At 58.4% G+C, this 24,669-nt stretch overlaps 2 protein-coding genes across 4 annotated transcripts; both read right to left on the bottom strand.

Annotated features, from left to right (window-relative positions):
- Positions 1-1,611: 1,611 nt before the first annotated feature.
- On the bottom strand, positions 1,612-24,220 carry RNF212 (ring finger protein 212). 3 transcript variants are annotated; one of them, XM_040237714.1, is made up of 9 exons: positions 24,090-24,220; positions 21,783-21,844; positions 19,522-19,596; positions 17,002-17,058; positions 16,098-16,156; positions 15,417-15,469; positions 15,269-15,332; positions 14,439-14,484; positions 1,612-1,682 (listed from the first exon to the last, which is right to left on the bottom strand). In XM_040237714.1, the coding sequence occupies exons 1-9, from the start codon at positions 24,196-24,198 to the stop codon at positions 1,647-1,649; spliced, it is 561 nt and encodes a 186-aa protein (XP_040093648.1). In that variant the 5' UTR covers positions 24,199-24,220; the 3' UTR covers positions 1,612-1,646. The 3 variants fall into 3 exon arrangements, with proteins under 3 accessions (XP_040093648.1, XP_040093649.1, XP_040093650.1); XM_040237715.1 differs by lacking the exon at positions 15,269-15,332; XM_040237716.1 differs by lacking the exons at positions 1,612-1,682; positions 15,269-15,332 and adding an exon at positions 12,948-13,011.
- LOC120862242 (bleomycin hydrolase-like) lies at positions 6,081-7,671 on the bottom strand. Its single transcript, XM_040238365.1, is given in 3 exon segments — positions 6,081-6,222; positions 6,224-7,121; positions 7,124-7,671. Coding segments are annotated over 3 exon segments (1,413 nt in total). The 5' UTR covers positions 7,497-7,671.
- Positions 24,221-24,669: the final 449 nt, after the last annotated feature.

Genomic DNA, 24,669 nt, shown 5'->3' with positions numbered 1-24,669 from the left:
CCAGCCCGCCGTGTCCGAAGCCACATGGGGTAAGGAGGGCGCACCCAGCCCACGGGAGGTCACATGCAAAGCCCACGGCTGGAGACACATGAGCCACACGCGACGGGGTCAGGGATGGGTCCTACCCGTGAGGCCACACTGCCAGCCTCATCCCCACCGCGGCCTGGACCAGCCCGCCGCCTCCCAGAAGCCTGTCGCAGTCCCCAGCAGGGAGGCAGGGGTTCTACGGCATAAAGAGCAGACACGTCACACTGCTGACCCAGACAGCCCGATGACCATTTATTCACTCGCGTGGCCGAGTCGCTCCGTCAGGAAGCAGCAGGCCGGCGGCATGGACACCCAGACGAGGGGGAGCCTCTGTCACTCGCGTGCAAGCCCCCCGAGGCCTGCAGGCCCTGCAAGGAGACAGGGTCACTGTGAGGGGCCGCAGGGGCTCTCACCCTGTGCTCCGGCTGCCCCCTGGGCCCCGCCTACCTGAACGCTGCCTCTGCATCAGCCCTGAGACGCTGATGGGCTGCCTGGGTGCTGCCCCTCTGCCCACCACCGGCGCCGGGCTCTGCCTTGGCCACTCACAAGGTATCTGCAGGGCCGGGATCCTAGCAGCAAATCTGACAGATAAAACCAGCAGCGCCTTTTGACTGCGTGGTCATTCAAGGGTCGGTTGCGTCTCAGTTTCGAATGGCACAGGGCCGGCCTGGGGCCACGGGTCCAGTGGGAGCAGCGCCCACACAGCGCCCGGCAGGCAGCCTCACGGGAGGCCCGCTCCGGACTGTGGTGACCCTAGCAGGGTTCTGAGAACCACTGCTCACTCACAGGGCCCAAAGGATCCACATGGGACTCCCAGGGTCCTCTGTGCTGATGCTGAGAAAGTCAAGGTTCAGCCAGGGGAAGTGGAGCAGGGGGCAATCTCCCTGGGGGTCAGAGGGCACAGAGCAGGATGGGGCTGGCTGGCTGGAGGTCAGAAGGTGTGCAGCAGGGGGCTGGTTTCCTGGGGGTCAGAAGGCATGGAGTAGGGGGACCGACTCCCTGGAGGTCAAAGGGCATGGACCTGGGGGCTGGCTGTCTGGGGGTCAGAGGGCACAAAGCAGACCCCTGACATGGAATGGGGTGAAAGTGGCCTCAGAGGTTTGGGTTGCAGCCTGTGTTCAGGCAGGCGAGGGGATGGCTTTGTCAGTCACGGGCAGGGGGCCAGGGGTCTGGGCGGTGCTAAATGGCAAAGTGTATACAGGCTCTGGGTGAGGGATGAGAGGGAAGGAAGGGTCTGCCATCTGCAGAGACTTCCTGGACTCCCAGGGCTGAAGAGCCCCCGGGGGAGGCGGCCCATGCCTGGCACATCTGCCCCTGCACATGGTATCGCCGGGCTGGGCATGCTGTGGGCCCTTCCGGCTGGAGCCCCTCAGGGCAGCACCCGCAGAGTGGCCACCTGCCTGTTGGGAGACCCTGCCTCCCCCGGGGTCCTGCAGCCAGGGTCCTCCAGGGTTTTCGTGATGGTGACCCATGTCACCTTTCAGCTTCAAGAACGTGAAGCGGTGTCCACAGCACAGCCTCCCTCAGAGCCCGGGACGGGACCGGCAGGGTCCCGGTGCCCCCAGAAGCCAAGGGTGGGACCTACCTGGGCGCCTGAGGCTCACTGGAGCATCGGGGCGTCAGGCCGAGGTGCTGAGGGCGGTGGGCGATGCTGCCTGCAATGACAGATCGGGGGGCTGTGCCCATCGCCGCCCCCGGGCCAGGACCCCGAGCCCCCCGTCTTCTCGCCTGAGCAGGCGGTCTGATGCCACTGCCCCCGGCACCGCTCCCACGGCTCCATTCGGGAAGGGCGCTCCTGTGTGCAGCGGCTCTCGGCCCACGTCTGGACCCGTCACCCCAAGGGCCACTGGCAGGGAGGCCCCTGTGGCTCTGAGGAGGGCGGCAGCCACGGGCACCACCAGGCGCCGGGACCGCTGTGTGGTCTCCACCCAAGGCACGGAGGCTTACCCTCAGACTTCTGCTGTTGACCCCTCCCGGCTAGTAAGAAGCTTCTGTTAAAGATGTAAATGGTCCCTGGCGTGCTTCAGCCACACCAGGGGTCAAGTATGAAAAAAACTGTTCTTTTCGAATACATGAATTCTCCTGCATCTCAGTTCTGGAGTTGCAACAGGAGGAAGTCAGAAAAAGAAGACACCAGCATTTAGCTGAGGCTCCTCTGTGTCCCCTCACGTACCCTTTCCGTGACCAACCTGGACCAGAGAGGGTGATGCCTCTCCCAGCACTACACGGCCAATGGAGATCTCGTCTCTCTGCCTGGGGCAGTGTGCACTGTGAAGACATAGCCCACTGCAGGTGACCGCGGGAGGCCCCCAGGATGGCTGAGAGCCAGGATGAGCCATCTCAACACCTGCGCTCATCACGTCTGCCGTTTCTGGGGCTTTACAGGGTCTGATAACCTGGGGCCTCACTGACCCTGGAGGGACAGCCCCCCTTCCCCGCCGCTCCAGGTGGGCTGGCTCTCAGAGGTGGGCCCACTGTGCCCGTGACCCGTGCGTGCCTCTGACGTGAGAGCAGCCAGGCCAGGGCTGGCTCCTGTCTGCGGCGACACTCAGCCCAGCCAAGTGGGGCGGCCTTGCCACCCGCCAGCCTGTGTGCCCCGCTGCCCCTCCAGGGCCAGCCCTCGCCCCGGCTCTGGCCCAGGCCTGCACCCGCGCCTCCCAAGAAGCCCTGCATCCTGCTCCCAGGGACTGTGAGTCCGTGCAGCCCGCGGCTCCCACCCTGCTGGCCTCCCAGAGAGAATCCCATGTTTGGTCTCACATGCTCGAGCCCCGATGGCCAGCAGCAGCAGTTTCTCACCTGTGCTTTACATGACTCTGTGGGGACGACTATTGTTAACACTGCCGAGAACCCCGAGGCCCTAGGAGGTGAACAACTCACGGGCTGTGTGGGCAGCGGTCTGAGCCCAGGAAGACAGGCGCCAGGCCCACAGTTGGTGGTCTTTCGGATCTTGCCTGAGAATCAGGGACCCCAGGGTCTGTCCTGAGGGTGCTGACCCTGGCGCCCAGCAGGCCGAGGCGGCGGTGGAGCCAGGCGGCACCGAGGAGCCGTGGCAGAGCTGGAGATGCGCCCCGACTAGAGGCCAGCGGCCCGCTGAGGACGCCCCCCGGCCAGGGCCAGCATTCAGTTCAGGAACGCAGGAGGCAGGATGGAGGGAGTCTGGCAAGATTTCCTTTTGAAAAATGCAGATGGAGACCATGTTGACACTTAAAGAGGGGACATCTCACTGCTGGGTATGTGGGGTGCTCGTGCCCATGACACCAGGACGGGGGTCCTCTGGACAAGACCCTGGGCACTGACAGCTGGGCGACCGAGACAGGCCAACAGCTGGCCTTGCGCACAGGCTCATGGATGGGAACCAGAAAGGGGATCGAGCCACGGTCCCACAGCTTGGATTCTTCCAGGAGTGTTTGCCAAGAACTGACTTCAGCTGCCACGGAGCTGAAATCTGCGAGGAGACTGGACCATTCCAGGACACCGCCAAGGCAGCTGACAGCCCCGCACCCGGACACCCACTGCCGCCAGGCTGGGGAGGCGGCTCCCTCGCCTGGGCCATGAAAGGGCGGCTGGGAACCTGCAGCTTTGAATCTGGGGTTGCGAGCAGGAGGAAAGGGCACGGCGCTGTGGCCAGCACGCAGAACCCCAGACCAGCCACAGCCCTCCCGGGAGAATGGGGCGAGGCCTCAGGACTTGCACCATTTTGAAAAGCCCTCCAAAATGAGCGAAGGGCGGAGAGTCCTCAGCAAAGCGAGTATTTCCTCACACACGGGGACACGGGGACATGAGCTCAGGGTTGATGGCGACTCCTGGTCAGAAACTCAGGGCCAGACAACAGGACGACCCTGCACGGTGCCACCAACTGAGACCGTTCCCAGGGAGCGTGTCCTCAAATGAAGACAATGCTGTTCACAGAAAGCCAAAACCTAGGAGAGCTCACTGCTGGCCAGGCTGCCCCACAGTGAAGTTGTGCTTGGGTCGGAAGAGTGACGCCACAAGCCCGCGGCTCTGCGGACGCCTGTGGAGCGGGCCTGACTCCTCCTGCCTCTAAGACAGTGAGCATCTCTAAAGGGAGCAGGAGAGCCGGGCTGTGGGCTCTTGTCACCCATGGCTCCACATCATCAGAGCCTCTGGGACTGGGGGGAAACCACCTGATCAGAACTCGGTCGGGTGGCGAGAGAGGCTACGGCTCCCCAGGCACGAGAACCACAGGACGGCGTCCCCCGGTCGGCTTGGCTCCACGTCGCCCTGCAGCCTCAGCTTCAGCCACGACGATCTCTGTTTCCGAGTCCCGAGGCGGGACACAGGCAGATCTGAGTCCTGGTGATCCTGCGGATCCCAGTTACCGCCTGCAGACGCGCCTTCGGGCCGTGTCCTCACGTGACCTCTTCCCGCGTGTGGGGGAAGGACACGGATCCAACGGGATTAGGTCCCACCCTCAGGGCCACGCTGACCTCCAGAAAGCCCCAGCTCCAAACACAGCCTCGAGGGACACAGTCCACAGCAAATGGCACACTAAGAGCGGTGAAAGCCGGAGGCGGCAGCTGAGGGGACTCGGACACACACGGAACCCCACATGGCAGCCAGAGCACAGCACAGACGCCAGTCCAGGCCCGCTCACAGCTGTGCTGACCCAGCGACTGAACGCTCGACGCAGAGGCAGAGATCACGAGCATGGCCCAACGACCCGTGTCCACAGGACACACACTTTAGGTCCAGAGATGCAAATGGGTGAAAGCAAAGGACAAAGAGATGCCTCTTGCATACTGCACCCAATCCGAAATTCCACGAGGAAAATTCCACTGTCAAATAACTCATTCCTCAGGTTCCAGTTCATGAAAAAAGCGTAAGGCTCACTCGCTGAGAATGACAGTTCTCCAGGTCACTTAGGAAACAGTAAGCAGACAAGACTCTCAGGTCTCACTGAGGACAATCCCTCAAACCGTGAGCTCCTACAAAGCCCCACAGGGAGAACCTGGTCAGTGGGTCTTGGGGTTACGTGGGAACGCACTGCACTCGTCGCTCAGTCACTCGGTCGTGCCCAACTCTGCGACCCCATGAACTGCAGCACGCCAGGCTTCCCTGTCCTCCACCATCTCCCAGAGTTTGTAAAGAATCTGCCTGCAATGCGGGAGACCCTGGTTCAATTCCTGTGTTGGGAAGATCCCCTGGAGAAGAGAAAGGCTACCCACTCCAGTACTCTGGCCTGGAGAATTCCATGGATTCATGGGGTTGCAAAGAGTTGGCCACGACTGAGCAACTTTCACTTTCCCTTTCTTTCCGAGGAACATCTTCTTTTTTTTTTTTAAAGCAAAGTGTTTTATTCAAAAGCGTCTCAGCACATCTAGCTGTCAGAAAGAACGGGTGATATCCCTTTTTGTGCCCACCCAACTCCCAATTCCAGAGGCAGAAGTTGAACCATTTGGCGAGAGCTCCCTCTAACGATTATAATTCAGATCATGGTAAGTTTTTGGTTGTTCTCTCACCCACTTTCTCTAACCCTCTACTTAAAGAGCCATGCTCTCCACAGTTCAGAACAACTGGAAGGAACCATGTCAGTTTTGACCAACCTCCCACTCCTGGGCTATTCGAGGCACACAGAATTACCCCGACAAAAACTGAACTCTGTGACCGCCACCTCGGAGGAACAGCGATACTGTCAGGCAGCATGCAGTTTTGAGAGCTCCAATAGCAGGGCACCGTCCCCCGACTCGACTCTAGGAGCAAGGGGCACCAGGCCTGCCCCTCTCCACACACCTCCACTGCTCATCCGCTCCTGCCTCTTTAACACGGACACAGAACGGAACTGGTGTGACAGTTAAGACAGACAATTACATCTGACTGAAACGCTAAAAGATCCTGAGCTGCTGGAGATGAGGAGAGGAGACAGTGTGACCTGACCTTTCCCTTTTTATCTTTAAGAGTATTTTGTTTCAGCATAAAGCACACTTTCCCAAAGAGGTTCCTGGAGTAGAAATCCAAGAGTCTGACTGCATCCCGTGGGAACACACAGTGGCCTATGTCCCTTTGGCTTCAGTCCCTGGATCTGTCCTTCGCAGCTACTTCAGGTCCCCCCAGAAGAGGAGAAGCTGGAGGCAACAGCACTTGGCCAAAGCACCCGCGGGGTCCCAGGCTGGCAGGACAGCGGGTTCCTGCTCTAGCACAGACAGCACCTCTTCAGGGACATGCTTCTTGTCCACCCACTCTGCAGACGTGCTCAGGGAACCACTCATCCGTCACACTCAGATAACCTTTGTGGGCATGGTCTTCACCCCAAGAATTTTCCCCTCTCCATCTTATGAAAGCGCCCTCCTGATCATCCTTTTCTGAGACAGCAGTGAAGGGCATGGCGTGGGTCATACGTGACTCACCAAAAGTCAGCCTCTCAGCTTTATTCATGTTCTTCATGGAGACACCAAACACCAACTCATGGTCACAGACATTCATGTCACTGAGGCCCAGTTTGCCATTGAAATGTTTCCCAACATCAGAGCCAAACCATACAGCCTCTCCATCTTTGATGGAGGCAGCAATCATCTTTTTCAAAAGAACGGGCTGGTTGTTATACAGAGTTTTTCTCCCTCCGACCATACTGCTTAAACGGTCCACTCTGCAAAGTTTGCTGTGCTTGTGCTGAGGCTCATTCGCTAAACAAATCTTATCTTCCATATTGAAGAGTGGCTTGATATGTGCCCTGTAAAACTTTAAGGGTGTTATGGGGCCAATCTTTTGACAGTTTTTATCTTTGTCTTGATACTCCCAGATGAACATCTCTGGTGGATTACCCAAACAGAGGCACACCGCTCTGAGCATCTCCTCCATCATGGAGTCCTGTGTGGCTGAGATTTCTTCTTTGGTTGCACAGTGTACCAGCTTCCGTAGTCGTACGCAGAATTCTCTCATCTTGTGATTCAGAATATCATTCATCCTTTTGGTTGCCTCTGTTGTATAAGTTTCAGGGAAGCACTTCTTCGGGAAAACACCATATTTTTCAACAATATTGACAAGCACATCCCATTGTCCTCCATCATTGACAGGATTCATAAGCAAATACTGCACCAGTCGACCATCCTCAGGCTCCTTTTTCTGAGCTGTGTCACAAAAGCATTTAAGAAAAGATAACAGCGTTCAACCTTGTCCCAGAAAAAGAGGTAAGACTTACTAAATTCAAATTCCTCAATATTGAATTTTCTCATGAATGGAAGTCTCATAACATTCAGACAAGAAAGGATCCAGCATCGCCCTGAACTCTTCTGGTAGGTGACGGGCTTGCCTTCCTGATGCATGGCGTGCTGGAACACACACTGAGTACCCTGGACCATGGCCCTCTCCAGACAGATGTCCAGCAGGTTGTGAGTGGTGCCGACATTCTGGGCCAGTACGAACTGAGGGTCGGAAATCAGTTTCTGAAGCAGAGCTGCTGCCTTCTCCGAATTCAGTCCTGCTGGAATACCCGCTCTGTTCGCGGTGCCCATGCTGCCCGGCAGGGGGACAGCAGTTCTGGGGTCCTCAGGCTAGTGCCGGGATGGCACAGCACCTCGCAGACTGGGCGGTCGGGCCTGCCTCTCACACCCGGAGCACCAGCCAAGGAACACCTTTTAATGTCACGGTTATATTTACCACCTGCAGTGATTTTCAAGCCCAACAAAATAAGATCTGCCGCTGTTTCCATTGTCTCCCCCTCTATTTGCCACGAACTCATGGGACCAGACGCCATGGCCTTCGGTTTTGAATGTTGAGTTGAGACAGGCTTTCACTCTCGTGTTCACCCTCATCAGTAGGCTCTTTAGTTCCTCTTCACTTTCTGCCGTTCAGTCCAGTTCAGGTCAGTTCAGGCGCTCAGTCCTGTCCGACGTTTTGCAACCCCATGAACTGCACCACACCAGGCCTCCCTGTCCATCACCAACTCCCAGAGTCTACCCAAACCCATGTCCATTGAGTCGGTGATGCCATCCAACCATCTCATCCTCTGTCGCCCCCTTCTCCTCCTGCCTTCAATCTTTCCCAGCATCAGGGTCTTTTACAATGAGGCAGTTCTTCACATCAGGTGGCCAAAGTATTGGAGTTTCAGCTTCAGCATCAGTCCTTCCAGTGAACCCCCAGGACTGATCTCCTTTAGGAAGGACTGGTTGTATCTCCTTGCAGTCCAAGGGACTCTCAAAAGTCTTCTCCAACACCACAGTTCAAAAGCATCAATTCTTCGGCACTCAGCTTTCTTTATAGTACAACTCTCACATCCATACATGACCACTGGAAACACCATAGCTTGACTGGATGGACCTTTGTTGACAAAATAATGTCTCTGCTTTTCAGTATGTTGTCTAGGTTGGTCAAAATTTCCTTCCAAGGAATAAGTGTCTTTTAATTTCGTGGCTGCAATCACCATCTGCAGTGATTTTGGAGCCCAGAAATATAAAGTCTGACACTGTTTCTACTGTTTCCCCATCTATCTGCCATGAAGTGATGGGACTGGATGCCATGATCTTAAGTTTTCGAATGTTGAGCTTTAAGCCAACTTTTTCACTCTCCTCTTTCATTTTCATCAAGAGGCTCTTTAGTTCTTCTTCACTTTCTGCCATAAGGGTGGTGTCATCTGGATATCTGAGGTTATTGATATTTCTCCTGGCAATCCTGATTCCAGCTTGTGCTTCATCCAGCCCAGCGTTTCTCATGATGTACTCTGCACAGAAGTTAAATATGCAGGGTGACAATATCCAGCCTTGACGTACTCCTTTTCCTATTTGGAACCAGTCTGTTGTTCCATGTCCAGTTCTAATCGTTGCTTTCTGACCTGCATACACGTTTCTCAAGAGGCAGGTCAGGTGGTCTGGTATTCCCATCTCTTTCAGAATTCTCCAGTTTATTGTGATCCACACAGTCAAAGGCTTTGGCATAGTCAATAAAGCAGAAATGGATGTTTTTCTGGAACTCTCTTACATTTTTGATGATCCAGATGTTGGCAACTTGATCTCTTGTTCCTCTGCCTTTTCTAAATTCAGCTTGAACATCAGGAAGTTCACGGTTCACGTACTGCTGAAGCCTGGCTTGGAGAATTTGGAGCATTACTTTACTAGCCTGTGAGATGAGTGCAATTGTGCGGTACTTTGAGCATTCTTTGGCATTGCCTTTCTTTGGGATTGGAATGAAAACTGACCTTTTCCAGTCCTGTGGCCACTGCTGAGTTTTCCAAATTTGCTGGCATATTGAGTGCAGCACTTTCACAGCATCATCTTTCAGGATGTGAAATAGCTCAACTGGAATTCCATCACCTTCACTAGCTTTGTTCGTAGTGACGCTTTCTAAGGCTCACCTGACTTCGCATTCCAGGATGTCTGGCTCTAGGTGAGTGATCACACCATCGTGATTACCTCGGTCATGAAGATCTTTTTTGTACAGTTCTTCTGTGTATTCTTGCCACCTCTTCTTAATATCTTCTGCTTCTGTTAGGTCCATACCATTCCTGTCCTTTATTGAGCCCATCTTTGCATGAAATATTCCCTTGTTATCTCTAATTTTCTTGAAGATATCTCTAGTCTTTCCCATTCTATTGTTTCCCTCTATTTCTTTGCATTGAGAACTGAGGAAGCAATCTCTCCTTACCTCTTTATCTCCTTATCTCATCTCTCCTTGCTATTCTTTGGAACTCTGCATTCAAATGGGTATATCTTTCCTTTTCTCCTTTGCTTTTTGCTTCTGTTCTTTTCACAGCTATTTGTAAGGCCTCCTCAGACAGCCATGTTGCTTTTTTTGCATATCTTTTTCTTGGGGATGGTCTTGATTCCTGTCTCCTGTACAATGTCATGAACCTCCATCCATAGTTCATCAGGCGCTCTGTCAGATCTAGCCCCTTAAATCTAGTTTCTGCTTCCACTGCATAGTCATCATAGTTCTGCCATTCAGTTCAGCTCAGCTCAGTTCAGTCGCTCAGTCGTGTCCGACTCTTTGCGACCCCATGAATCGCAGCACGCCAGGCCTCCCTGTCCATCACCAGCCCCCGGAGTTCACTCAGACTCACGTCCATCGAGTCCGTGATGCCATCCAGCCATCTCATCCTGGGTCGTCCCCTTCTCCTCCTGCCCCCAATCCCTCCCAGCATCACACTCTTTTCCAATGAGTCAACTCTTCGCATGAGGTGGCCAAAGCACTGGAGCTTCAGCTTCAGCATCATTCCTTCCAAAGAAATCCCAGGGCTGATCTCCTTCAGAATGGACTGGTTGGATCTCCTTGCAGTCCAAGGGACTCTCAAGAGTCCTCTCCAACACCACAGTTCAAAAGCATCAATTCTTCGGTGCTCAGCCTTCACAGTCCAACTCTCACATCCATACATGACCACAGGAAAAACCATAGCCTTGACTAGACGGACCTTAGTCGGCAAAGTAATGTCTCTGCTTTTGAATATACTATCTAGGTTGGTCATAACTTTTCTTCCAGGGGGGCACATCTGAGGTTATTGCTATTTCTCCCAGCAATCGTGACTTCAGCTTTTGCCTCATCCAGCCCGGCATTTCACATGATGTGCTCTGCACAGAAGTTAAACAAGCAGGGTAACAATATACAGCCTTGGTGTACTCCTTTCCCAATTTTGAGCCAGTCCATTGTTTTATGTCCAGTTCTGTTGCTTCTTGACTTGCATACAGGTTTCTCAGGAGACAAGTAAGGTAGTCTGGCATTCCCATCTCTTGAAGAATTTTCCAGTTTGTTGTGATCCACAGTCAAAGGCTTTGTGTTTTTCCTTTGATCCATAAGGTAGTTATAATTGTGTTTTCAAATATTTTATTCTTAGGTTTTTTTCTCTTTTCCTGATTTCCAACTTAATTCCTCTTTGGCCCCAAAATACCTTCTGTGTGAACAGTTCTTCCCAAGTGTCAGGGCCTGTCTTACACCCCACTGCAAGATCCTCTTCACAGAACGTCCAATCTGACCTTGGAAAGCCTTCCTCTGCTCCCCCCCTGCTGGGGGCAGTGTTTATCAGGTAAGTGGTCACTTACCTTAGCAGCATTTGCCTAGTAGTTGCATCAGTCACTAATAGTGAATGTCCAACTAAGTGCTGAAGGGATGATTACTTTCAAAATTCTGTGGTTCTGGCCTGACGCGCTTGTGGGCGTCTGTGTGGGGTGTCTACACCAACGACTGTGTCTGACAAATGGACTTCAACAGTCTAGAAGGGCCCCTGCCCTCTGGGTGCACAGCCGCCTGCTGCGGTGAGGCTGCTGCTCTGGCTCCTGACCCGCTGCTCGCAGAGGCACCTGAGTTGTGTCTCAGCCTGTCTGCACCTCCAGGCACGAGGCGGGTCCCCCGCAGACAGCGCACAGCAGGCGGAGGTCTCTGCCCTGGCGGGCACTCACACCAGACACTGTCCAAGGCTTCACTGCTTGTTTCTGCCTGAGGGGGAGCATGTGCTCCAGAACGCACCTGGCTCTTCCTGGCACCATCAGCCTTTGCTTCGGGTGCCTGCGCCTGGCTCTTCCTGGCACCATCAGCCTTTGCTTCGGGTGCCTGCGCCGCGGTCTGGCGTGCACACCTTCGTGAGCACTGCGTCCTGTCTCCACGAGGCTCCCCACGCTGCTGGTGGGTTTCTCGGGCGTCATCCAGCGCGGGGTCACTCCTTTCACCCTGACCGTGTCTGCGCTGCCACTGGAGTGCATCTTGGGGGTGGGGTCGCCTCTTCACTGGCAGGCCAGCCGCTCAGCACGGGATCGGAGGGGCCGGCGTCAGCCTGCTCCTGCCATCATGCTGTCTGCTCTCTCTGCCTCAGTGCTCTCTGCCCGTCAGCTTCTGTTGCCTTCTAAATGCTTTTTAATATAACTGCTTCCATTCCTCCAGATTTAAAATGGTCCTTTCCTTTTTTTGTTTTTTTACAAACCAAAGTACAGTTTATTCGCAATATTGTCTAGTTGTAAGCATATAACTATGTGTTTCGGTTACATGTTAATCTATTCTTTTCTATTATGGGCTCTTACAAGATGCTGATAGAACAGAGAGGCAACAAGGTCCTGCTGTGACAGCACGGGGAACTGTGATCACCATCCGCCAGACTCCAGGCTCCTAAGGGGAAGGTGCTCCTAGCAGCAGGCTTGGTGCCTTGGGCCCGCAGACACTGAGATGAGACCGACCCCTGCAGGGAAGTGCCAAGGTGGGGCCCAGAACGCCCAGTGCCCAGAAGGAAGGCCGCCTCCATCGCCAATGGAATGGGTCAGCAGGAAGCCGGCAGTGCTTGATGACGGGGGTGAGGAGGCTTCATGGGGGCTGAGAGGTGCTGCATCCACAGAACAAGCAGCTGGAACCCTGACCAGTGGACATGCCAGCTGCACAGGACGGAGGCGGGCAGGAGGCGAGGAAGCGCCTGGGAGCAACTGACGGCCTGAGATCCCAGGAGAGCGCGGGCGGGGAGACAGGAAGGCGCAGGCCTGACCTGCACCCACGGTTTCCTTCTGAGGCTGGGCAGAAGGAACTCAAGTGCCAACCAGGTGCTCAGGTGCCAAGGCGGCACCAACAGGCTCTGGACAAGGCAGCGCAGAACACCTACACCTCAGGGGTGACGCTCAGGACCTCAGCCTCAGCGAGAGGACAGGAAGCCAAGGGCAGAGATGCAGCAGCCGTGGAGAGTGCGCGCCAAGGGGCTGAGGCTGGAGAGGAGTCAGCGCTCGGCTCACGCGTGTGCACTTCCACAACAACGCCCCCGAGGGATCTTCCCGGGAGGGACTCAGGGAGCACAGCGTGAGCCTGAGCCAGAGCCTGGTGCTCACGCTGACACCAGGAAGGGGCGGGCGCTCACCCGCGGCCACACCGACAGCCACCAGGAGGCGCAGCGGCACTGGGACGTCTGTGCCCCGAGACAGGACAGCAGGGCAGGAGTGGCCCGCTTTGGGGGCAGGGTAGGCCCTGCAGCATGTGCGGGCGGGGCGAGGCGAGGCGTCTCCACTTACCCATGCGTCCGTCCCGAGGTGGGCTGAGCAGGGAGATCCTCGGCGGGCCAGTGGCTACCTCAGGCTGCCTCGTAAAGAGAAAATGACCGCTGACGCTCCAGACTGGCTCAGGAGCAGAGACTGTCCCTGTTTGCCAAGAACACAGATCCTCAGCCGCATCTGCCTGACACACTGCAATGCCGTGTGTGGGAAGGCGGCCCCTGGCGGCTTTGTACCTGCCGCCCCAGGGGCCCAGGTGGTGAGCGGACAAACGCTCCCCTGGTGACTTTGAGGGTCTCACAAGAGGAAAAGTAAACGAAGTTCTCGGCTGGCATTAGGGATTCGAAAATCCTGAGTAATCCTCACTTTGGGAGCATCTCATCACCTTGAAATCCAGATGCTGACAGACACTGGCAGGCGGCGGTGAGGGCAGACCCGCTCTGCACCGCGCACCCACCAGGCAGGGCCCCACCCCACCCCGCTGCCCTGAGCCCTCCCACTGAGCGGCGGGGCCTGATGGGGGGCACACACCTGCTGGGGGCCAGGAGCCTGGGCCTGGCACTGCTGCTGCTGCCCGCCAGCCACCAGCCCTGTGCCCCCAACGCGCTCTCGCCCCGCTCCCGTGCCTGGCACCACAGTGCTCCTTCGCTCCACCATTACGCGGTGAGCGCCAGCTGTGGCGGCCTCAGTCCAGGACCCCCTCTGCCAATGGCCCCACCCCGGCCTCACCTCTGCTGGCAGGTTGACAGCCTCGGAGGGACCCCCAACACTGCAAGTGGGGTCACACTGCCCAGCAACCCGGTGTTCACCCATGGGAGCAGCTCCCCGCCTCTAGGCTCCAGCCCCTGCCCACCCAGCACAGGCTGACACCTCAGAGCCCAAAGGGAGGACCTTTCCCAGCATCCGTGGGACGGCCGGGCTGGCTCCACATGACCCTCACTCACCGCTGAGGCTGCGGTGTGGCTGGCTGTGAGCAGACCCCACCTCACAGCCTTCCCGCAGCTGCTGCGCTCAGAGCTCCCCCGGTTTGGGCCCCCTCCCGGGCCCTCTCTGCCCCCTGCTCCCCACCCCCACCTCTGGCCTGTCCTATACTTGGTGCCCCATGTCCGGCATGGGCCGACTCTGAGAAGTCAGTCACAGCACGGGGAGAAAATTGCTCCTGTCGGGCAGAATCCGAGCGTCATCTCTCCTCACAGGCCCAGGCCCTCTGTTCACAGGAGCGTCCATGATGGTACACAGGAAGACTTTGCAGGCGCACGGCGTCCAGTGCCCAGGCTGGAGAGGGCGTGAGCGCAGCAGCAGCAGGAACTGAGGCGTCATGAGGCCACCGGGCCAGCAAGAGAGGGGGCACCCCCACCCAGGCCGCACCCCAGCCTCCCCACCAGGCCTCTCCTTGGAGCTGCCTGGCGACCGGCTGCCTCTGCGCGTGTGCCGTGGGACAGCTATCCACGCCGGTAAAGACCATCCATGCAAAGCGCCTGGAGCCACATGCATGCAAGTCAGTATGCTCACCTTTCTCCTTGAAGAGGGCGTGAGGTCGACTTCCATGGACTCTGCCCTGTTACACAGACAGTGAGACAGCCACGGGCTGACTGCAATGAAGTGACAGAAACACGTGTGCACACATGTGCACACATACGCGCAGATGTGCACACTGCAGGCCCCCTCCCCACAGCTGCTCAGCACTCCCAGAGTGCGGTGATCACAGCCCCGCCCAGGCCAGCAAGGCCCATAACGCAGACACACTTGCCCAGGGACACGGAGGCGCCTGCCGTGTGGCCAGAACGGCCCTCCCGTCTCCAGCGCCGTCCATCCCAGGAAGGTCCCCTGGGCTCCTCCTCGCCACCCGCACCGTCCCTGGGCTCCCCCACCTCCTGCCGGATGTCTGGGGTGAGACCACTACCTCTGTCCACCCTATTGCCTGGCCCATGTTTCACGCGTGCAGCGCTCGGTCACGCCAGCTCCCTAATTAACCTGCTCCAGGCTCGTGGGGACAGGCCAGGCCTTCTCGCAGGAGCACAGGGCAGCTGGGAGGAGGGCCCTGCTCTCTACTTTCTGAAGAGCTGGAGACAGGGGTGTGGCCTGCCGGGCACAGCCAGGGCACCCCTATCAGCCTTGCTGCCCACGGGCCCAAGTGCAACCTTTCAAGAAAAGCACTCCACCAGGGGCTCTAGGTCCCAGAGACTGCCACCAGCCCACCCCTCCCATCCCAGTCAAGGAAGGGCCCAGCCCAGTCACGTGGCCACCCCGCCCACCCCTCTGCTTGGAGATGGGAGCGAGCAGCGAGGAGGGGGCACCTGTGCCCAGTGCCTGTGCTGGGCGCGGGGGCTGAGGACACAGACCTCTCAGAGGCTGATGAGCCACGGGGCTGGAACAGAAGAGATCCACTTGGCTTTGCTGAAGGCGCTGTGACGAGAGACCCAGTGCTGGAGCCACGGGCGTACCCAGCACCTCCGCCACCCTCCCCCTTCCAGGCATCACTTCACTTACTTGAAGCTGCAGTTTTTACTGTGCTGAAAGCTGTTTGCTGTGATGACCTCACCCTAAACAGATGGAGAAAAGGCATTATTGAGTCGCGAACGTTTACATCCAGATTAATTCCTTCCAACCTGAAGTAAAGAAAACAGAAAGGACCCATTTCTCCATGACAGGCTCTGGTCCCTCCTCACCTCGGGAACCTGCATGGGCCTGGTCCACCCCAGAGGGGCTCCCGAGTCCCCAGAACCCACAGCAGGCGGCGCCGAGAACACAGTGGGCGCTCCCTAGAAGCCTGCTGAGCAGGACCGGCTGCTGGGCCCAGCTCCCAAAGGACACTCGTGCCTGCTTCCAGGTGACCTCGTGAAACAAGTTGGGTGCTGGTGTGTGGGGTGGACAAGCGTCCACGGTCCCCGAGACAGAGCCAGAAGCAGAGACACCACTGGGGCAGGTGGGAAGACTCGGGCATGCGTGGTCTGGGGCCGAGGGTGCCAGCTGCGGGGGCAGGGGGCACAGGTTCCTCCTGGAGGGAGACGTAAGCCACACCAGTGCAAGCAGAGTGAAGTGGTCAGCGAGGGGGCCTGGCCCGGAACCCCCCCCCACCTGGAGATGGAGGGAAACAGGCAGACCCGAATCTGGAGACGCCAGGCCTTCCCACCTGCCCCGGGCCCCTCCCCGCACGGCCCCAGGACTCACCTCTGCAGCTGCTCCACCCGCAGTGTCGACTTCCTGAGGGACTCCTCCAACTGAGAAATCTAAACACAATTGAATGACTTCCTATTACCGCACAGGCTGGGTGAGAGTTTAGAGGGAACAAGTGAATTCTCAAGTTCTTAAACCGGGAATCAGAATGCAAGTGACATGGCTGTGGCCCTTGCACTTTTTGTGAGAATTTGCACCAAGTCCACTTCACTTTTACTTTTCACTTTCACGCACCGGAGAAGGAAATGGTAACCCACTACAGTGTTCTTGCCTGGAGAATCCCAGGGACGGCAGAGCTTGGTGGGCTGCCGTCCCTGAGGTTGCACAGGGTCAGACACGACTGAGGCGATTCAGCAGCAGCAGCAGGCCACCAGGTGTGTCTGAAACCGGCTCCAGGAACCTCTCAGGAAGTGCACAGCCCAGCCTGGCACCACCCTGCCCCGCGGAGCAGCCTTCGGGGAAAGCGCCCCCAGCACCCACCCCCTGCTCCTCTCCACCAGCACAGCCCAATAGGAGGCTTCAACCCAAGTCACAGCTGAGGTGCCATATCTGTTTTCCCTAAAGCTTTATTTTCCTTCTTTTGAGTTTCAAAACCAAGTGAGGAGGCTTTGGGGATAAGCAAATGCGCACTAATCCTCCTTTTGTGAAGATCGTCCAGAATAACTTTATGCTCACATTTATCAAAAAGCACCACAGAAACCATGGGGTGACCATGGGTCTGTACTGATGCCCAAGGTGGAGGCGAAACCACGGCTGGGTCCCCAGGTGGCTGCATGGCTGACCTCAGAGAGGAACCGTGCAGCGGGCTGGGCACTTGCAGGCAGACACCACCCAGCGGCCTATGCCAGGAGGGGTGACACAGCCACCTCGCCCCCTGTGGCCCGCTGACTGGAGTTACCTTTTCTCCGTAGAAGGCTAACAGTCTTCTTCTGTGCTTTTCTTGAAATTCTGAGATCTGAGAAGACAACATGTGTCAGCTGCTGCAGAGGCTGAGGCCAGGGGCTTCCTGAAGCCCCAGCTCCTCCCCAGACACTGCCCCCCTGCTGCCCAGCAGCCAGAGCAGAAGCCGAAGACCCCAGGCTCAGTGGGCAGCCCTGGCCGGATGAGCTCTACCCAGAGGTGGTGAGCACCACGGGTTTCACGTGAAGACCACGTGGGCATGGCGGCTGCTCTGCCTCCCTTCCACGTGGCTTCAGTGGTGCTCAGGACACAGGACGGGACACGACCCACACGGGCCAGTCACCACGTGCTGCCCCTCAGGTAGCAGCCACTGGGTCACAGGAGCCCCCCGACCGGGACTTTGCTGGGCAGGGATGCCACCAGGCAGGCTGGCAGGGCCACGCTGCTCTGAGAGCCCAGTGAACTTTACTAGCCAATGAAGGCCAGCAGTGCCTGAAGTCAGCACCACCTTTGGTCTCTATGGAGCAGAGCCTGGACTGTTCCTGGAGGCACCAATGGACGTCAGGAGAGAATGACTGACACTTGTGGGAAGAGAGAGCTGTCCATTCATGTATTTATCTGGCTGTGCTCAGTCTTGGTCATGGCATGCAGGGTTTTTCCATCTTCTTTACGGGATGCAGAATCCACAGTGACAGCATGCGGGATCTAGTTCCCTGACCAGGGATAGAACCCAAGCCCTTGCATTGGGATCACAGAGTCTTAGCCACCGGACCACCAGAGAGAACTATTCTGCAACCGTGGGCTTTTCAGATGACGACCACCCTCCTGAACACTGAACGGTTCAGGCCTAATTCTTGCTGTCACCTGTGCACAGCTGAGAGACAGCAGAGACAGTACTGAGCAAGCTGGTTGAGGCAACATCATATAAACGCCCCCCAGTCACTCCCTGCCGCCAGGGCTCTGCCCCTAGGCATGCAGACGGCAGGGCAAGCTCCCAGGGCTTACTGGTCTGGTCCAGATGGAGGGAAGAAGTCCTGTGCAAACAGGCTGACTGCCTCAGAGTGGGGGGAGCCGCAGGTGGAGGGCAAACACCCTCCCAGAGCCTGTACCGTTCTGGCTGCTGCCTCATCAGAGGGGTTCAGAGCCCTCACCGTCGGGGACCCACCCCACGGGACAAGAGATGTGTGTCTCCGCCCAGAAGTGGGGCAGTGGACCCAAGCTCCGCCTGGAGTGCCCGCCCGTGGAGAGGGTGATGGGAGGGTGCCCAGGGCTGCCACTGCACGAGTCCTCACAGCTCCCGAGGCCCCGCCCAGGAAGGCTCCGGATCGCACTGACGGCCTTTACTTCCACTGCCCCCGCCAGGGCCCTCGCAGGCAGGCACTCGGTCCTCACTCATCAGCCCGGGACTGTTCCTGCCTCTCCCTCTACCGCCCCCAGGCGGGACTGGAGATGAGGGCCATGCCCCCGGGAGGGGTCTGAACAGGTCTAAAGCGCCCTTCCCGTCACTGAAGCAAGACAAGGTGACAGTCACCTCTCTCAGCTCACTCCTCTGAGGGTCCCACACTCAGGGCAAGAGAGACCAATGTCCGAAGCTGACCTCTGATCGCATGCTTTGGAGCAGGGCCCAAACTGAGGAGTGGCACCGCTTCTGGGTGTGGCCCTGGGCTCCTGCTCAGCAGCGTCTGGGAGACTGTCACGGGGAACCCCACCTGAGGCACTGGGCCCAGCAAGGCCCGTGGACAGGCCGCTTCCAAGGGGGACCTTGGTGAGGACAAGCATGCAGGGCTCCGTGATTCAGATCCATCAGGACAGGAGAGGCCACAGCAGGAACAGGGCCATGGGCAAAGCTGACCGTGGGCAAGAGGCCGGGGAGGGGGTGGTCCCTGGGCAGCAGGTGGGAGCAGCCCCACTGAGGGCAAGGGCTTCGGGTGTGCTCGGGCGCAGCCATGCACCACCTGCCCTGGGTCGGGGCCAGCCTCAGGATTCAGTGTTGGCCTGACCGACAGAAACAAAACAGAACAGGGCTGAGCCCCAGCTGGAGCGAGACAGAAGTGAGCCTGATGACGCTCGCACAGAGTCCGCAGGCTGTGCCGCCAGCAGCCCACCCGGGGTCACGAAGGGAGCCGAGGAGGAGCTGGCCATGGCCACACCCCCTGGAGCCCAGGATGGTGGGAGGACACATGTCCTCGGGCCAGGTTATGGTCTGAGAGCAGCACAGGCCAAGGGTGTCTGTACTGAGGGGTCAGAAGAGGATGCGCGGCACGAGGAGGGGTCAGGAGAGGGGGTCAGGAGACACAGCGTGAAGAGGCAGCCCCCTGCCCGGTGTCTGGACGCCCCCGCCCCACCTTCCAGACCCAGAGCTGCGGCCCAGCCCTCAATCACTGAGGCAGCTTGGGTGTCCTGACCGAGCAGCCGCTGTGTCTCACGCCTTCAGACACGGGAGTGGCGCCCAGCCTTCTCACAGTGGGGGCGGGCGCAGACTGGACTCCCACCCCACCTCCAGGGCCTGGGGACTTACCTGGGAGGTCTCCTTGGCGTATTTCCTACACAGGCTGTCTATGCCCATGAAGAGTGCCTGGATGTCTGAGTCCGTCTGAAAGAGAAAAGGCTGCTCCTGCTGACACTGCCTCCAGGTCCAGAGGGCCATACGCTTCAGGGCCAAGACTGGCCAGGACACCATCACAGTGGCTTCCAGGGACACCGAGGACGCGGGGTGCGGGCACAGGGCAGCGCCACCTCCTAGGGGACCAAGGGTGGCGCTGAGGAGTTTCGGGAGGCTGGGGTTGGGGCAGCTGGGTACAAAGGAAACAGTGGAATCAGAAGCAGGAAGAGCAACTGGCACAATCTGAAACTCACAAGTATGTGTTGAGTTACTTCAGCATAAACGTGACAAAAGAGGGCACCTGCCCACCGGCACACGGCCCGCAGGCACGCCTGCCTCTCCTCCCGGCCCCCCCCGCCCCCCCCGCCCGTCAGCACCAGGGACACAGGGGCGCAGACAAGGACACACACAGGCCCATGCTCGCTGGAGTGACGCTGTGCTGCACTCGGGGAGAGAGGCCGGCAGAAGCAGCCAGGAAACACTCGAGGGGTCAGGGCCCCAGGAGCTGCGGGAGGACCCTGTGGCAGGGAAGGGGCGACCGCTTCACTGGAGACGGGGGCAGCCGCTTTGTAGGTGGGGCAGCTACAGGGGAAACGGCCCCAGACTGCTCAGAGCAGGGGCTGGGAAGGGCACTGGCAGGGCAGGGGGCCTGCTGCAGGTGCTCTGAGTACACGCGAGCCCCCCACTCGGATCTCCACCCGAGGCCCTGGACAGCACCCGACGCCCCCGAGCCCCGCACTTCGAAGGAAACAGGACAGAAGCCTGCCCCCACCTCCAAGGGCCCCGGTGAGCCCTACACACAGAGGCCGGAACCCCAGTGATGAAGAGCGGACTGACACCCACGGAGGACCAGGCCCCACAGGACCTTCCCAGGCCCCGGGGGAGGCGAGGGTGTCAGGGCCCAGGGCTCCCCTGAGGGGAACAGGCACCCCAATGGCGCAGAAGGGGTGACTGCGCGCCCTACGCACGGAGGAGGGAATATTAATAGAGAAGTTCTGAGTTCACTTCATTTAACCTTTTCAACAATGCAATGAGCGCCCCAGAGCAGATGGGAAAGAGACTCTTCCAGGAGCCCACAGCTAGGCGGAGAATCTGCTCTGGGTCTGCTAGACTCCAGAGCTGGGCTCACGCTAAGACACGCTGGTTACTCCCTAGAAGCTTATATGGGAGAACAGTTCCTCCGAGTGTGGACTGTGGGGTATTAATATGTGTTCCTTGAAAAAGGATTCTGTCACAAATGCATCTGAGAAGCGCTCGGTGGAGGAGGTTTAACGAAGTGATGCCTTCTTTCTATTTTGAAGGCAGTGTGGTGGCTAAGAGCCCTGGCTGGCTTTGGAATCCGTCAGACTTGGGTTCCCAATGCCCCTCTGTCTCTTTTGTTTGTTTGTGATGATTAGGGAGACATTTTGCACAAGCACCCTACCCTCCCACCCCACCAGGCCTCTCTTTTCCCTACTTCTAGGAATTTATGCTCCAGAAATAGTCTTACAAGTATGCAGAACTATGGTTAAAAAAAAAAAAAATTTCATTTTGAGACTGAAGTAGTAAAAAACTGAAAAAACCGAAAGCTTTTTTCCTATCACACCAGAAGCCGTTTTCAGAGAATGTGAGTGTGTACACTTTAGGACATGCAGTGTCAACTGAGAAAGACCACTTTGTTAAAATCCCACCGACACCCAGAGCAGGGCCCACACTCCTGGTTGTTGTCCTTGGGAAGTAGGAGTTGGGGACTTTCACATTTTGTTATGGTTTCCTGTTATGTTTGAGGTAACTTTATATTTGTAATCAGAAAAAGAACTTTTACAGATTAAACATCAGATCAAATACACATCTTGGGACCTAAACTTGGAGGGATCAACTTTACTCCCTTGACCCTCTGAACCAGAGCGGACCCCAGGGAGACCAACCCCACCACCATGAGGGGCTGCAGGAGCCGGCCCCCCGCGCCTGGCCCCGGCACTCCACGACCGTCCCCAGCAGTGCTCAGGCTCTGGTGAGGAGACAGCTGTGTGAGGCATTCAGAACCACTAGTGGACTTTACACAGAAAGTCTGCACAATCTCCTAGCACACCAAGCAAATCAACAAAGGCTGTAGACACCACAACCGAGTAAAAATTGGACGTCACACTTAAAAAGAATCACCGATCAACATTAACGTACTACAGACTTCAACTTACATGTTTCGAAAGTAGAACTGTACGACAAGCAACTTTACAAATCAAGCATTCATCCCTTTTACCTACAAAAGAAAGCAAACTTCATTATAGTGAATAGTACCTTTAAACACATACAAATATAGACCTTAAATTACAGTGCTTCTTATAAAAGCGTACAGGATTATAGGACTTACCGTGGACAAACCTGGGGGCATGCACATAGTTGAAAAGAATTACACACTAACAATTCGTTTTTTCTTATTTTCCAAATATGCTCCAAACAGTGGCCACACAGATCAACACTTAAACTTAGATCAGCCAAGATTATTTCCCACAAGCATATTTTATGGGAATAAAATGGGGATAACTTAGCTGAAAATTTTAAACACTACAAAATGAAAGCTCCCCTCACCCCCACCTGACAGCTCCAGGGTTTTGCTCTCCCCTCGGCCTTGGCAGCAGCGCTCCTGCGAGGGCCAGGCTGCACTGGGAGCTGAGAGCCGAGGCGGCTGGACCGCTGGCCACCCCGCCCGTGCTCGGCCTCCTCCCATCCACTCCCCGCTGCCTCTCCTCCACCCCCTGGCCCTGGACCCCTCAGCGGTCCCTCCTCAGCCCCCTCGCTTCCAGCTCCTCTCTGGCCCTGCCTGGTCCTCACAGCCTCTGATCTCGGTTTCTCCACCAGGCAGCTCGGAGGCGAGGCATCCACACCCAACTGGCCCAGGTCCTCCTAGGCAGCATCAACAGCCCAATCCCAGGGCTGCCCCCCCACAGTCATCGCCTGAGAAAGAGGCCCCATTAGGTGTGCCTCGTTCCCCCTGCCCACACCAGGGCTGATGGGCTCGGCCCCTTTCCTGTGTCTTAGGGGGCGCCTCCCCTTCCCCATCCCAGGCCTAGTCTTCCAAGGGAGGGCTCACCTCCTCTCCCACCCACTGCCTCCCACAGAGCCCCTAAGCTCCACCCCAGCCCTTCCTCTCTCCTCCCAGCACCCAGCCAGCCCCTCTCTCCTCTCCGCAGGGCACTTAGGCAGGTAACCCTCACCCCAAGGCCGGCGCCCTGACTGCCCTGGGAGGCCTGGTTTGACATTTCGGCGGTCTCTCCCCACCCCAGCCTCCTCCTGCCCTCACCGAGCTTCTTTAGGAAACGCTCTTCCCCAAGTGAGAACAGGCTTGTGTGTCTCCTGCCTCCCGCCCTCCCCTCACTCCAGCCCCTCCAGTCCCCTCCCCACAGAACTCCACTGTCTGGACCACCAGACCCTTGTGCGCTCACAACCCTCTGAGGTCTCCCTGCACGGCTGTCCCTGGCACCTCTGTTCCACACATGAGGTCCTGAGCCTTAGCTCAAACCTGCTGTCTCCCCTGGCACTCTGGATGGCCAGAGAAGCCTCACCCCCAATCCGGCCAGCTGCCGCCCAGACTCGTCTGCCCAACATGAGCCCTGCTTCTGTCCTGCCCTGGTGGCTGCCCTGCTCGGACACACCTCGCTGTGCTGGGCTCCGCTTCCTCCCAGAGTGCTGCCTGGGCCCCCCCGGCTGGCGGCCTCCGGCTGCCAGGATCCAGACTCGGCCAGCCCACCTGGGCACGCGCCTCTGGCCCCCTGAACCCCAGAACCTGCGAGCCCAGCACCAGCGCACCTGTGGCACCACCACGGCAGACAGAGCCTGGAGGAGCGCGAGGGAAGCAGCGAGCTGGGAAACACGCCAGGCCGGAGCAGGCGCGCTGGGGAAGAGGCGCGAGGGGCAAGCGTGCACCCAGGCTCCTGAAGGGAGAGATCCAGACACGGGCGCGCGTGGGGCGGAGTGTGGGGTGAGCCTGGCACCGGCTGGACCCCCTGCTCAGGGCTGCCCAAGGAGATGGGCGCCATTTCCGCCAGAGGGTCTGGGGGCGAGAGGTGTCTTCATCTGTGAGCTGGCATCACAGGCCAGTCACCCTGCGAGAGCTCACCGCGTTTTCATTTAGGCTTGTCTCCTGCCTGAGCTCTCCAGGTCAACAAAACCCGCTCAGAACCAGAGAAGGTCCGTCCAGGTGGCGCCGCAGGCGCGCGGGTGCTGGGCGCGCGGGGCCCGGGGTGGCGGTCGTCACCCCGCGGCCCGCCCGGGGTCCCCCTCCGCTTGCTTCGGGCCTCACACCCCCGTCTCCTCTGCGGACCCCGCTTCCCGGCCCACGCCCGCCGGGCTCCACGCGGCAGGCGGCGCTGAGGCGCGGGCCCCGCTGCCCCAGCCCAGAGGCCGCGCCCGGCGCCGCCAGCGCTCCCCCGGGAAGCCCGGCTCCGAAGGCCCGCGCGCCCGCCTCAGGGCGCCGCCGCCCCGCGAGGCCGCCGCCCCGCCCTGACCTCTGCGCAGGCACACGTCGCAGTACATGTGGCCGCAGCTCGTCAGGCTGAAGCTCGACGTCGCCTGGGGCGGCTGGAAGCAGCCGTTACAGAACACCCAGCTGGCCATGGCTGGCCCAGGGCCGTGCCGCCGCCGCGTGAGAGCCGCGCGAGACCTGCGGGAAAGCCGCGCGAGAGCCACGCGAGAGCCGCGCGAGAGCCGCGCGAGACCGGCGCGAGAGCCACGCGAGAGCCGCGCGAGACCTGCGGGAGAGCCTCGCGAGAGCCGCGCGAGACCGGCACGAGAGCCGCGCGAGAGCTGCGCGCGGGATCTGAGCCTGGCCCGAGGGCGTGACTCCGCGCCTGCGCCAGGGCCTGCCGCTCCCGCCAAAAGGCGCCCGGAAGGTACCGGGACAGGAAGGGACCGGGTCGGGGGGAGGGTTACACTTTGCCGCGTCTGCCGCGTCTGCGGGTGGTCTCGGCCGGACGTCACGAAGCATGAATGTTTAGGCGTTCCCGGCCGCACTCGCTCCAGCCCTGCAGCGCGCGGTACTCCCGGACCCATGTGGACCCCCGGGCGGCGCCGAGGTGGGTGCGCCGA

This window comes from Oryx dammah, unplaced genomic scaffold (genome assembly GCF_014754425.2).
Source record: "Oryx dammah isolate SB20612 unplaced genomic scaffold, SCBI_Odam_1.1 HiC_scaffold_3, whole genome shotgun sequence".
Classification (NCBI taxonomy): domain Eukaryota; kingdom Metazoa; phylum Chordata; class Mammalia; order Artiodactyla; family Bovidae; genus Oryx; species Oryx dammah.
The sequence above is the reverse complement of the archived record's forward strand: the minus strand, read 5'-3'. Positions and strand labels throughout refer to the sequence as shown.